The 15,110-nt window shown below is 40.8% G+C and overlaps 1 protein-coding gene across 4 annotated transcripts in view; it reads right to left on the reverse strand.

Moving 5' to 3' along the window:
• Positions 1-15,110, reverse strand: part of KIAA1958 (KIAA1958 ortholog) — a 142,935-nt gene that overhangs the window by 29,988 nt on the left and 97,837 nt on the right. For 2 of the 4 annotated variants that reach the window (XM_075315955.1, XM_075315958.1), the window contains exon 3: positions 3,087-5,172. The exons of 1 other annotated variant lie outside the window; for it this stretch is intronic. In XM_075315955.1, coding sequence (XP_075172070.1) covers positions 4,124-5,172 — 1,049 coding nt within the window. In that variant the 3' untranslated portion in view covers positions 3,087-4,123. Of the gene's footprint in view, positions 1-3,086; positions 5,173-15,110 lie in introns of those variants that run through there. One more of the 4 variants, XM_075315965.1, reaches the window with a different exon arrangement.

Consider the following 15,110-nt stretch of genomic DNA (forward strand, 5'->3'; position numbering starts at 1 on the left):
TATTCACGCAACAGTATTTTGCATATGTATGGGGCATAATCTAACAGTAGGAGTTGCTCAAAAACACAGAAACAAATCTTTCCAATATATTTTATATCCCAAAACCTACTTGTCTAATCTACTTTGTCAAGCTCATATATGAAACAAAATCAGTTCAATTACTTTGCAGTAAAGTAATTAATCCACTATGTAGGTGTTGGCATCACCAGTAACTAGATCATATTTCTGAAAAGTTACTGGCAAAAACAATTAAACATCTAAAAAATGCCTTTTAGATAGCCCACTAAAATCGAGAGAAAAGATTCAGACTTTTGAAGCCCTTGCAGGCAGCTGTGAAAACATTTGTTCAAGTGCAAACAGGGGTACAAAAATATTTGCTCGGACAACCCCTTTAATTTTCAACTATGGTCACAAGAGCTGATGTCATGAATGGAAGTAAGCAATAGTACACAATATTGCAAGGCCTATAGACCACAGGATTCCTGGAGCCCAGGTAAGAAAATGAAAGAGGGGAATGTTTAGAAGTGACAGGACTTTGCAGTTGTGGATTTTGAATTAGAAAATTTGCAACATACCCCAAAATTGTTTTATTTCTTATATTTGTGTGAACAAGGTTTTGTAACACCTCATTTGTTTGCACTGTACCATTATCAGTTACCGTATATACTTGAGTATAAGACGACCCGAATATAAGCTGAGGCACCTAATTTTACCACAAAAAACTGGGAAGACTTATTGACTCGAGTATAAGCCTAAGGGCAGCTTTGCACGTTGCGACATTGCACGTGCGATGTCGATGGGGTGAAATCGAAAGTGACGCACATCCGGCGTCACAGTCGATATCGCAAAGTGTAAAACCTTTTTGATACGATGAACGAGCGCAAAAGCGTTGTTATCGTATCATCGCTGCAGCCTCCGACATTTCCATAATGCCGATGGTGCGACAGGTACGATGTTGTTCCTCGTTCCTGCGGCAGCACACATCGCTGTGTGTAAAGCCGCAGGAGCGAGGAACTTCACCTTACCTGCTGCCGGCTCCAATGAGAAGGACGGAGGTGGGCAGGATGTTTACATCCTGCTCATCTCCGCCCCTCCGCTTCAATTGGCCGCCTGCCGTGTGACGTCACTGTGACGCCGCACGACCCGCCCCCTAAGGAAGGAGGCGGGTCGTCGGTCAGAGGGACGTCGCACGGCAGGTATGTGCGTGTAAAGCTGCCGTAGCGATAATAATCGCTACGGCAGCTTTCACTAGATATCGCACGTGCGACGGGGGCAGGACTATCGCTGCAGCATCGGTAACACATTGTTACCGATGTCGCAACGTGCAAAGCCCGCCTAAGGCTATGTGCCCACGTGTGTGCGCTCTTCACCGCAGCGTAATGTCACTGCATGTCCACTTCAGAGCGCAGCTGTAAAATCTCCGTTCTGAAAATTTGGTGACTGCAGAATTTGTGCGCTCTGGATGCTGCCTCTCCCTATAGACAGAATGGAGACAGCATGCAAAGCGCACAAAAGAAGTGACATGCTGCTTTTTAGAACGAGGCGATTTGGCAGCATGCAAATGTAGCATGCTAATGTAGGAAATGCAGCAGCTACTGGTAGTAATGTGCCCATATTGTCCCCTGTAGTAATGTGCCCATATTATCCCTTATAGTAATGTGCAAAGATTATCTCCTGTAGTAATGAGCCCTCTAGTAATGTGCCCATTCTTGTGCTCTTTAGTAATGTGCTCATCCTTTAATAATGTCCTCATATTGGTCTTCTTCTTGTTCCCTATTATGCTGTTCACATACACATAAAAAATTATTCTCACCTGTCCTCCGTTCCCACGGTGTCCTCTTACCTGCTTTTTGCAGACCGTAGGCACCTAGACCCCTCGATGATCTCATCCGATGCAAGGATTGCCACTGTTTTCATCAGCGCTTTACGTCAGTTGAATGCTTTGCGGCACCACAAATCATTCAAGTGAAGTAAAGCGCTGATGACAACAGCGGAGGCCCCTGCACCGGGTGAGATCATCAAGGGGTCTAGATGTCTGTAGTCCACAAGATGTAGGTAAGAAAACACCGTGGGAACGGAGGACAGGTGAGAATACTGTGTTGTGGGACCCTCACTCGAGTATAAGTCGAGAGGGGCATTTTCAGCATAAAAAATGGTCTGAAAAACTCGGCTTATACTCCAGTATATACGGTACTAATTTTAGTACTGAAGTTGCACTATTATTATAGCACCATTTATTCTGTGGCATTTTACATGTAAAAAGGCGTATACATAATAAAAAACAAGTAAAATACAAGTCACCGACTGGTAGGAAGAGAGAGGACTATGAATCCACAGCTTCTGAAAATAACTTAAAGAGAATCTGTCATCAGAGATGTTCCTTATAAGCTGCAGCCACCACCATTAAGCCCTTATATACAGCAGTCTATGTGCCCAGGCTGATCTGTATAACATAAAAAACTGTTATTATACTCACTTGCGGTACGGTCCGATAGGTGTTGCTGGTCTTTGACCGGTGCCTCCTCTCTTCCTTCCATAACCTTCCTCCCTCCCAGCTGTGTGGATGACGCATCCTACGTCATCCACACAGAGGTTTCCATTGTGCTCCTGCACACTTTGCTTTGCCTTGCTGAGGACAAATCAAAGTATTGCAGTGTGTATGTGAAGGCGTTCTTTGATATTTCCCCGCGCCTGCACCTTACAGTACTTTGCTCTGCCCTCAACAGGGCAGAGGAAAGTGCGTGTGCACAGGAGTGCAAAGGAGGCCTCTGTGTGGATGATGTAGGATGCATCAGCCACACGGAGGTGGGAAGGAGGACTACAATGGAGGGAAGAGAGGAGGTGTCGGACCAACACCAACGATGCTTATTGGAGCCGAACGCCCAGCAGGTGAGTATAATAAAAGGTCTTTTTTATGTTATACAGATCGGCTTGGGCACTTATATACAGCATTATAAAATACTGTGTATAAGGGCTTACTGGTGGAGGCCACAGCTTATAAGGTAACAATCTGGTGACAGGTTCCCTTTAACAAAAGTATCCAGAGGAAATAACGTACCATTGTATACCTTGGTATAGGTCAGAATATTAGGAAAAAGAAGCATTCAAACAAAAGAGATGAGTCTGATATTTTACCTTTTTTTAATAAATTATAACTTTTCCCATGATTTTGTTGCATCAGGATTGTAAATACTGCAGTAATTTTAATAAGTTAAAATTAAATTTCAAGAGAAAACAGTTGAACAGTGAACACTTTTCACAGAGGAGACTTGATATTACACAAAAATATGCTGCTTTTCATTTGTATTTTAGAGGTCAAAAACATAACATTTCAGTAGTTTCCCATGCCGTGGTGATTGCAGTTTCATGAATAACATACACATGTGGCTGTGGCCCAGTTCTGGCTCACAACAGTGCAGATGAATTGAGGAACAGTCTTCACGCCATAAACACCATTGCATATTGCTATAAATGATATCTTGCCTTGATGCTACAGTTGTACAAATCTTACATTTAAAATCCTAATTTTGTCCAAAAAAATAAAAGAATATAATTAAAAAAGTTAAAATACAACTATCTCAATGTTTTCAGTCCATGAAAGGCATTACACAGAGAGAGTTAAAGTTGCTTAATTTAATCAAGTGCAGAAGACAAAAAGGCCGCTATACAAACTTCTAGGTCAGAACTGTCATTGTTTCAGGTCAAGCAGGCGTTAGGGAAGTAGGAGGCTGGCTGCAACGTGAGCCTACTTCTGGCATTTCTTTGAAAAGTACAAAATTTTAGCACCCTTTCTTGACAATGTAGCCTGTCGCTGTGCTCACCAGTCAAGACCTATGTATTTTTTTTAAAGTATCCTTTCAACAGTATTTATTTCAGGCTACAGCATGCATTTTGGTTGACCACTACAGTATAAATATTATTGTAGGTGCAATATAAAAACTAGATCTATTACAGACTTGTAATGTGAAAAAAACCCAATAATCTATTACATTATTTAATTATTTTTGTTTCTAAAGTGACAACATTAGAAGAGGGCTGGACTCAAACATTCAATCACAGTTTAAGTTTTAGTGCTAGTCTAAAAAACTTAGAGGGCCTTGTTGAGATTTTTCACATCTACCTGTCAAGTCGTGTCAGAAGAAGAGTCATAAGAGGCAGAAACAATAAAGTTTCCAGGCCCCGAGTGAGTTGCCATAGACTGGGCAGCTTGTTGGCTCAGATTGTTACAGATCAGGACTAACTGATTACTTTGGGCTTCCGACAGAGTGCTACAGCTTTGATACACACTAAAGTTGGTTTTTCTTCCAGGTATGTTACCCTTCTCACACATTGTTTTCACCATTTTGGCCAGTTTGTTTTTACCAAGAGCCTGACAATTGTACCAGTGAAGTGCTGCTAGGTTAACAACAGGCTTGATGGACAAGTAAAAAGGAGCATCTTCATAGCGCATGGCTGGAGGTCGTCGCTGTGCATATTCTTTGTAGTCTTGCACAGGACAAGTTTGTGGAGAGTGTGGTGTGGCATATACTCTACATTCTGTCCCTGCTCTTTTGATCTTTGAGTCAGGACTTTCCTGGCCCATCCACTCAAGAAATTCCAGTCCAGTCTCCAGTATTCGAAGCCTTACATCTCCCCATTTGAGTGTGGAACCATGAAAACCTGTACAGTGTCCAAAAGCTTTGGTGTTGTTCAACCAGACAAGATTCAACAAACCTTCAGGATTGTAACGACTCAGAAGACCTCTCTTGCGAAGAATAAGTTCATCAGCAAAGGTGAGCTTCATAGATTTATGGGGTTTGTTTCCTTTTCCCTTGCAACGTAGTTCAATTTGCTTTTGTTTTAAAGCATCCTGTGACCTTTTAAATTCCTTGTCTCTGGTTATGCTATAACCATACCTGTGCTCCTTGAGATATCGTTCCAGACCACACTGATAATTGGCCAGACTGTTTGGCTCATACTCAGACCCATCTTTTTGCCTGGCATCTACGAAGAAAGAAGCCAGGAAGTCATCTAGTTCTTTGCATGGAATCATGTAGATTTCTCTGGTCTCCATGGGGTATTTTGAGATGATAAAGTCTCTAAAGTTTCGCAGAGCTGTCTGTGTGCTACGAATGGTTTTCTCATTCTGTTCTCGGCTCAACTCAGCTGCGACATCATCTTCATCTAAACAGACTATAAAGGGGTAAAAAGAAGAAGAGCAAAAAGAAAAAAAGGAATGGAGAAAATATTGATATAAAGAAACAAAAAAAAAAAAAGGAAGGAAACATGCAGATGGTGGCATAAAAATGAAAGGTATAATGCAATTGAAAAGGTAAGAAGGGAAAAAGGGGAAGGAAAGAAAAGAAAACATGGTTGTGAATTCTACTATATCTGTTTGATTTGCAAGAAAAGGAAAAAAATTGCATTTTAGAACATTATTACATACCTGTTTGGACAGCCAACTTCAGTAGTTTCACAAATGATGTAGTAGAGCATAACAAAAAAAGAATTCAGTAATAGTTTCTTCGTGTCACTGGGCACTCATGGTGCGTGTAGATTGTCAGGAAAAAAAATAATGTGATATTGGAGATAATCCACATTTTGAGAAAAAAAATGTGAGATTAAAGCTTTTACTTTTACTCTTTATCCCACTGCTTCATGTGTGTCAATTCAACTACTAAGCCCATTTGTATGTGCTCCATTTGTGAAACCAGAGGTTGTACTGGTTCCATTTCATTAATTTCAGCTTTCAAAATCTTTGTCACATTCATAACGAATATTAAACAAAATGTTAAAGCCATCCACATGCAGCTTACACAGAAGCAGAATGACTACACTATTCAAGACATTTTTTAAAGATTGCAGTAAAACAGAAGTATGAAAAATAAAGCCACAGTAAAGCAAAGGTGAGTTTTTAAACTATTTCACAAGAAGTAAAGGGCAGTGTTTAGAAAAACTTGTGCAGACAGAAAGTGAAGGGGATCGGCATGATGGGCAGACCAACCAAACATATTAATGCTATCATTAACTACAGCTCCTCTGCATTACAAATTCATATGAGGAAAAGATTTTCACATCAATTTCATTGGTTACTTAATGAAATTTCATATTTTATAGTGTCAATTATAGTATAATCATACCAATTTTTAGAATAAAAAGTACATATTAGCAAAGTGGGGTTGGCCTTTTTATTTGTTTGGCATTTCTCTAAATTTAATCTAATAAAACCCTCAGCTTAGCTGTAATGTGCCCAGAAAGACTGGCCTGAACATTGGGATTGTGAGCTCCTAGCTTTTCCCACAACACTCTACAGCCTTGCTCTTTCCACTTACCCTAGCGCTGCCACATACTTTATCCAGCAGTTTCCAAATGGTGTCATCTGTAATGTTATAACTGTCGGCAACAGCTGAAAGGCAACCTGTCAAGTCCCTTATGCCCTCCAACCCAGCAGCATTCATGCCTGTATTCCCAAAATCCCTCCCGAACCAGCCCGGTATAACGCTATTGACTACTATGAATGTTTACAAAAACAACTTATAAACTTTGCTTTCTCTATAGTCGCAGGGACTTTAGTTCTCCTGACTAGTCAGCCCTATTTCCATGTTATCATGACAATGTTGGTGTAATAACATGATTTCCACGAACCACTGTCACCATCAACTCCTGGAAATCTCACACATTTGTATGTCTCATTTCAGCTGCGTCAGAGAAGCAGGGTGGACACTTCCCTGCTTCATTAGGCAAACTGCGCATGACTGGAAGTTCAGAAGACGGCTTACGTATTGGTCTTCTGAACTTCCAGTTACGAACAATGCGCCTAATTAAGCCGGGAAGCGTACACCCGGCTTCAAAGGCACGCTGACCAGGCTGACAGGAGTCACATGGTGAAGATACTTGGTTTAAACAAAAAAAAAACCAATGGCATGAAAGGTCCTCTATAAATGTACCAACCCTTTTGTAAAGACATCATCCAAATGAAACAAATGGATTTTGATCAGATGTACCACACGGCACCAATAGCAAAACCATTTACTGAACAGTAATATTACTATATTTGAAGGGGTTGTCTGCAGGGCTTTGAAGTCGGAGAATCGGTATAAAATAGACCGACTCCTAAAATATATAATAAATTGGCTACAGTAGTTCAATGCAAAATGTGCTGAATATGTTTTCATTAGAATTTGGGAAAGTTATGAAATGTCCTATAAATGTCTGTTCCATTTCTAATCAAATCTAGGCTTTTAGTTGAAATTAATCTGTGCTGCACTTTAGGTACATGATAAGTAGTGAAGCTCCTCCTCTACAGATAAGGGTAAAAACACACACATAAAGAATGCCTGCAATCATCTCAGAACTGCTAGAAACTCTAGAGTGAATAGGAAAGCAGGATTAAGGTAAGTACTTCTTAACCCCTTCATGGCCTTGGATGTATAGAGTTGAAACCATAAGTTTACATACACTATCTAACAAGACACATATGCATGTTTTTCTCACTATCTGACATGAAATCAGAATAAACCTTTCCAATTTTAGGTCAATTAAGAACCAAAATTATTTATATTTGCCAAATGCCAGAATAATGAGAGAGAAGGTTTTAAGGTATTTTTATTACTTTCTTCAAAGTTAAAAGATTACATACATTTCATTAGTATTTGGTACCATTGCCATTAAACTGTATAAATTGGGTCAAACATTTTGGATACCCTTTCACAAGCTACTCACAATAGTTGGTAGGAATTTTGGCCCATTCCTCTTCACAGAACTGGTGTAACTGAGCCATGTTTGTAGGTCGCCTTGTTCTCATCTGCCTTTTCAGCTTTGCCCATAAATTTTCAACAGGATCGTGATCAGGGTTTTGTGATGGCCACTCTAAAACTTTGACTTTGTTATCCTTAAAGGGAACCTGTCAGCAGAAATGTCCCCTAAAACCTAACAGATTCCCCCTCTGCAGCTCCTGGGCTGCATTCTATAAAGGTCCCTGTTATGATTGTGCCCACTTTCTGACCGAAAAAAAGTGTTTATAAAGTTGTACCTTTTTGGCTTCTGATTCTGTAAATCCGTCACGGGAGCGGGCTGCCTGATGGCCGTTATTCTGCCCCCTGGTCCTGTATGCCGCCCCCATCGCTGATTTCAATACTTCTGGACGCCGCCCACTGCTCCAGCCATCCCCGCGCATGCCCAGTGCCCATCTCTCGGGGATGAGCACTGTGCCCAGCGTCACCGCTGGTGACGTGCACGCAGGGTTAAGATTATGGGTGGTGCTGTGATGTTTATTCCTAAGCAACCGCCCATAATCGCGGGACCGCGCTTTCGGTGTAGTCACTGCTCCGCGCTCTTCCCATCTATTTCCTGCCTCGGGGCAAGATGGGAAGGAGGCGAAGTGAGGTCAGCAGCAGCGCGCTTGCGCAGAAAGAAGCAGGCCGAGGGGGAAAGCGCGGTCCCGCGATTATGGGCGGTTGCTTAGGAATAAACATCACAGCACCGCCCATAATCTTAACCCTGCGTGCACGTCACCAGCGGTGACGCTGGGCACAGTGCTCATCCCCGAGAGATGGGCACTGGGCATGCGCGGGGATGGCTGGAGCAGTGGGCGGCGTCCAGAAGTATTGAAATCAGCGATGGGGGCGGCATACAGGACCAGGGGGCAGAATAACGGCCATCAGGCAGCCCGCCCCCGTGACGGATTTACAGAATCAGAAGCCAAAAAGGTACAACTTTATAAACACTTTTTTTCGGTCAGAAAGTGGGCACAATCATAACAGGGACCTTTATAGAATGCAGCCCAGGAGCTGCAGAGGGGGAATCTGTTAGGTTTTAGGGGACATTTCTGCTGACAGGTTCCCTTTAAACCCCTTTGGCATCATGCTTCTGGTCATTGTCCATTTGGAATAACCATTTCCGCCCAAGCTTTAAGTTCTTGGCTGATGTCTTGATGTCTTGAGATGTTCTTCAGTATTGCCACATAATTTTCTTTCCTAATGATGCTATCCATTTTGTGAAGTGCCCCAGTCCCTCCTGCAGCAAAACAACCCCACAATATGATGCTGTCACCCCTGTGTTTCCCAGTTATGGTGTTCTTAAGCGTCAAAGCTTCTCCCTTTTTTTTCTCCAAATATAATGATGGTCATTATGGCCTAACAGTTCAATTTTAATTTCGTCAGACCACAGAACATGTCTCCAAAAATTTAGCTCTTTGTTCCTGGGTGCATTTTCAAACATTAAATTGGCTTTTTGATGTTTCTTTTGAAGTGATGGCTTCTTCCTGGCAGAGTGGCCTTTCAGCCCATGTTGATACAGTAGTTGTTTCACTGTGGATAATGACACAATCTTACCAGCTTCTGTCAGCATCTTCAGAAGGTCTTTTGCTTTTGTTATTCAGTTGATATGCACATATGCACCAATGCATGTTCATCTCTGGTACACAGAACCCGTCTCCTTACTGAGTGGTATGATGACTGGACATTCTCATCTTGTTTGTACTTGCAAATAATTGTTTGTGCAGATGAACGAGGCATCTGGAAATTGCACCCAAGGATGAACGAGACTTGTGCAAGTCCACATTTCTCTTCCTGAGATGTTGGCTGATTTCTTTTGACTTTCCCATGATGCTACAGAAAAAAGAAGTGTGTTTCAGGTGTACATTAAAATACATCCACAGGTGTGTCGCTAATTAACTCAGAAGTTGCCAATAAACCTATCAGAAGCTTCCAAAGACATGACATCATCTTTAAAGGCATAGTACTCTTAGTGTATGTAAACTTTTGACCAGTAATGCAAATGCCTTAAAGCATTTTCTCTCATTATTCTGGCATTTGGCAAATATAAATAATTTTGGTTCCTAACTGACCTAAAACGGGAAAGGTTTATCCTGATTTCATGTCATATAGTGAGAAAAACATGCATGTCTTTTTAGCTAGTGTATGTAAACTTCTGGTTTCAACTGTATATATGTCCAAGGTCGTGTCATCCTGGTTATTAGAGCTCCGATCAGCAGACTTATGCAGCTTAACAGGCTCAGGTGGATAAGAGATACAACTACATCTACTAACCACTTAGATAACGTTGTTAAAATATGACAGCGCAATTTTAATGGCTGCAGCGGGGATCGTGACGTTCCCTGCCGCCATTGGCGGCACCATGGCGCTATTTCCATGGTAGCATCGGGTCAGCTGATGACCCCTGACAATACCATGCCTCACTTTCTGAGAGAGCCGACAGAGCGCCGACACTAACAGGAACAGTGCATTTCTGTCTGCAGCATTGCTCTGATCAGCACAAGCAATCAGAGTTAGCAGTAAAAAAAAAACAGTAAAATCAATAAAAAAAGTAAAAAAAAGGATTAAAAAATTAAAAAAAGCTAAAAGTTTAAATCACCTCCCTTTCGCTCCATTGAAATTAAAACAATAAGAAAATACACATATTTGTAATTGCCGCATTCAGAAATGCTAAATCTATCAAAATATAAAACCAATTATTCTGATCGGTACACGGCGTAGCAAGAAAAAAAAATTCCAAATACCAAAATTAAGTTTTTTAGTCGCTGCAACATGGCATTAAAATGCAATAACAGGCAATCAAAGTGTCACATCTATGCAAAAATGGTATGTCAGCTCAAGACACAAAAAAAATAAGCCGTCACTGAGCCCCAGATCCCAAAAAATTAGAACGCTAATTTTATTTTGGATACATTTCTGTTTTTTTTTTTCACCCCTTAGATAAAAGAATATATGTTTGGTATTTATGAACTCGTATTGATGTGTGAGTTTTACCATATAGCGACTGTGGTAAATAAAAGACCCCCAAAACAATGCTGCAATTGCACTTTTATTTGCAATTTCACCGAACTTGGATTTTTTTTCAGTACACTATATGGTAAAAGTAATGGTTTCCTTCAAAATGAAAACTCGTCCTGCAAAAAACAAGCCCTCATACAGCTATATTGATGAAAAATAAAAAAGTTATGGCTCTTGGAAGAGGAGAAAAAAAACGAAAATGAAAACGAAAAATCGCCAAGGGGTGAAGGGGCTAAAGGATATCTAAAGCCCGCTTTACACACTACAATATATGTTACGAAGTGTCGGTAGGGGTCACGTCGTAAGTGACGCACATCCGGCATCGTAAGGTACATTGTAGTGTGTAATAGCTACGTGCGATTGCGAATGAACGGTAAAATTTTCATCGCATACACGTCGTTCATTCCTCATAAATTGAACGTCAGGTTGTTCATTGTACCCGAGGTAGCACACATCGCAGTGTGTGACACCCCGGGAACGATGAACAGATCTTACCTGCATCCTGCGGCTCCCGGCCAGTAATGTGGAAGGAAGGAGGGGGGCGGGATGTTTACGTGCCGCTCATCTCCGCCCCTCCGCTTCTATTGGCCGGCTGCCGCGTGACATCGAAAGGAAGTGGACGTTCGCCGCCCACATCGAGGTCATATGGACGGGTAAGTACGTGTGACGGGGGTTAATCGTTTGTGCGGCACATTCAACAAAATTGAACGTGCCGCACATACGATGGGGGCGGTTACGATCGCATACGATATCGTATGCAGAATCGTAACATGTAACAATAGTCCAGCATATAAGTTCTCTCTGTATGCTCAATGCTTTAGTTGAACTCATGTTTGGAGAGGTTAGCGCTGTGATGGCTTTTACACACTATACATACAGTGTGCTCAAAAGTTTACATACCCCGGCAGATTTTTTGCTTTCTTGGCCTTTTTCAGAGAATATGAAAGATAAAACAAAAACTTTTTTTCCACTCATGATTAGTGGTTGGGTGAAGCCATTTATTGTGAAACTACTGTGTTTTCTCTTTTTAAATTATAATGACAACCAAAACCATCCAAATCACCCTGATCAAAAGTTCACATGCCCCAGTTGTTAATATCGTGTATTGCCCCCTCTAACATCAATGACAGCTTTAAGTCTTTTGTGGATGAGGCTCTTTATTTTCTAAGATGGTAAAGCTGCCCATTCGTCTTGGCAAAAAGCCTCCAGTTCCTGCAAATTCCATGGCTTTCTTGCATGAAATCCACGCTTGAATTCTCCCTAGGTCAGGAGACTGAGATGACCACTCCAGAACCTTCACTTTGTTCTGCTGTAGCCAATGACAAGTCCACTTGGCCTTGTGTTTTGGATAATTGTCATGTTGGAATGTCCAAGTACGTCCCATGCACGGCTTCCGAGCTGAGGAGTTGAAATTTGCCTCCAGTGTTTGCTGATAACGTGCTGAATTCATCTTTCCTTCAACTTTGACCAAGTTTCCTGTGCCTTTGTAGCTCACACATCCCCACATCATTAGCGATCCCCCTCAGTGCTTTACAGTAGAAATGGTGTTCGTTTCATCATAGGCCTTGTTGACAACTCTCCAAATGTAACGTTTATGGTTGTGGCCAAGAAGTTCGATTTTGGTCTCATCACTCCAAATTACCTTGTTCCAGTAGTTTGGAGGCTTGTCTCTGTGCTGTTTGGCATATTGTAGGTGAGATACTTTGTGGCATTTGCACAGTAATGGCTTTCTTCTGGCGACTCGACCATGCAGCCAATTATTCTTCAAGTGCCTAGTTATTGTGCATCTTGAAACAGCCGCACCACTAGTTTTCAGTGAATTATGTATTTCAGCTGATGTTATTTGTGGGGTTTTTTTTGTATTCCAAACAATTTTCCTGGCAGTTGTGGCCCTAATTTTTCATTTGTAAATCACAGTTTGAACACTGCTGACTAGCATTATCAGTTCCTTGGATATCGTTTTGTATCCCTTTCCTGTTTTATACAGTTCAACTATCTTTTCCCGTAGATCCATTGACAATTCTGTTGCTTTTTCCATGACTCCCAATCTAGAAACATCAGTGGCTGGATGAAAGAGTCTGTCTGGATCCCAGAAACTCACTCAGCTTTTATGCACACACCGATTACAAGCAAACAGGTCACAGGTGAGGATGTTATCTTTATTAGCCATTCAAACCAATTTGTGTTAACCTCTGTGCATGTTATCAGGCCAAAATCACCAGGGTATGTGAACTTTTGATCGGGGTCATTTGGATGTTTTTGTCTGTCATTATGATTTAAAAAGACAACACACATTAGTTTGACAATAAATGGCTTCACCCAACCAACCACTAACTATGAGTGGTAAAAAAGTTTTTGTGTCATGCATATTCTCTGAAAAAAGGATAAGAAAGCAAAAAACTTTTGAGCACAATGGTAGAATATAAGGGGAAAAATGTTTTCTAACATCCCAAATTCGAAAAACCAGCAACAGGATCGATGAGGACTAAGAGATTATATATATATATATATATATATATATATATATATACACATACATACATACACACATGCACATACACGCAGACACATGCACACACACACACACACACACACACACACACACGTGAGAAAAGTACTGTTGGTATAGATGCCAAAACTTCATGTTTTTAGCTCTGTTAGCAGTTTTTTTCTTTCTGGAGTATGGTTCAGCACAAACTTGCTCCCTCCCTCCCTGCTCCCCTCTTCATAGACTGTGAAGCATCATAATGTGAAGCATTTAGCGAGCTGTACCCCGAGAAAAGCCCAATAATGAAAGCTCAGGGTTAAGCTATCTAATAACATACATTTTACAAACTAAATATTTATCATTTGTACTATTGATTTATGCAAAATTAGTTTTATTCCTATCCAAAATTCCCTATTCTTGCAGGCTTGACAAAATACCTTATTTTTTTATAGGACACAAATGTTTTTGAGAGCAAATTTGTTTGATTACAAAATGTCTAAGAAGCTTCCTATGATGTCAGCTGTATTTGAGCATTTCACAGTTACTCAAGATGAAAAATATTTTGTGTTAATGTATGACAAGTGACCCAGATGAAAACAAAGGCTGTGAAGTCAAAATCAGTGCATACTTAGGCAGTTATAAAAATGATTCTATAAAAGCTTTTAATCTAAAAAGACATTTACAACGCTTCCACACAGAAGTTTTTAAAGCTGTGACTGAAAAAGATCACAGCAGCACCAAAAAAACAGTGCCCAGCACTTCCCACCAGGCAATGGAGGAGGAAAGAGCATCTCAAACTCAAACATCAGTTACCAGATATTTTGTAAGTGACAATGTTACTGTAACAATAACAGCAGATAAGTTTAAAAGACAGCTCATGATGGATTGTGTATCATTATCATTATTTGCACAACAAGCTGTTACAGCTCTTAATGGGAGAAATGGGAGAAACTTGGTGTTTCTCTGGAAAGAGAAAGTATCAGAAATTAGTGATTGAAGAAGTCCTTAACCAAAAGGAAGATCTTAAAAAGATTCTCAAGAGAGCTAGCAATAAGAGATAGTCTGCAAGAGGGACCTGCTCGAACTCTGAATGGCAAAGTGAGGAAATTGGTTATTGCTGCCCGAACCCCTAAAATTGATTCCATCTTGAACAGAACGAGGAATTGCTGATCAACAATTAGTGCTTACGCATCATTAATTAATTAATGAAGCATCACTGGGACAGCCCTTATTTAATGATTGAGTGACTGCTTGAGTTTAAACCGATGGCCAACCCTCAGGTAACACTAAATGAAGGTCAATGGACAAAGGTGGCTGAATTGAAGGAATTGCTTCATCACCCATTTACAGTGACAAAAATGATACGCTGAGGATTTAACTCCTGGCATTTTCATAAAAGAGTGGAATAACTTGCTATTGTGGCTGTCCCAAAGAGAAGGGTTAATCGCAGATGGCAATGCTGTTTCAATGAAACGGAGAGAAACACTGGTATTAGAAAATAAAATTCTTCTGGCAGCTGTGTATGTGGACTCAAGTCATTGTATATTGCTGAATGATCAACAGCTTACTAAAGGAAAAGAAGCTCTGACAGAGGTAGCAGTAAGGATGAGTGGGCTACAGGACTGTCAAGAACAAGAGGAATTGTGTCATCCAGGGCTACTGCTGCCAAATCTTCAGTCTTATCAGATGAGGAGTTTAATTTTGAAAAGTATTTGGACGACATGAAGCAGCAAAGCGTTGCCACAGGGAAAAAGATTCCATTCCCATAGCAAACAGATTGGTCATATTTCGGAAATATTTTTCACTTGCTCTCAAAGAAGTAGAAGAGTTCAACTGTTCATCAAAACTGA

Source organism: Anomaloglossus baeobatrachus, chromosome 1 (genome assembly GCF_048569485.1).
Source record: "Anomaloglossus baeobatrachus isolate aAnoBae1 chromosome 1, aAnoBae1.hap1, whole genome shotgun sequence".
NCBI classification, from domain to species: Eukaryota; Metazoa; Chordata; class Amphibia; order Anura; family Aromobatidae; genus Anomaloglossus; species Anomaloglossus baeobatrachus.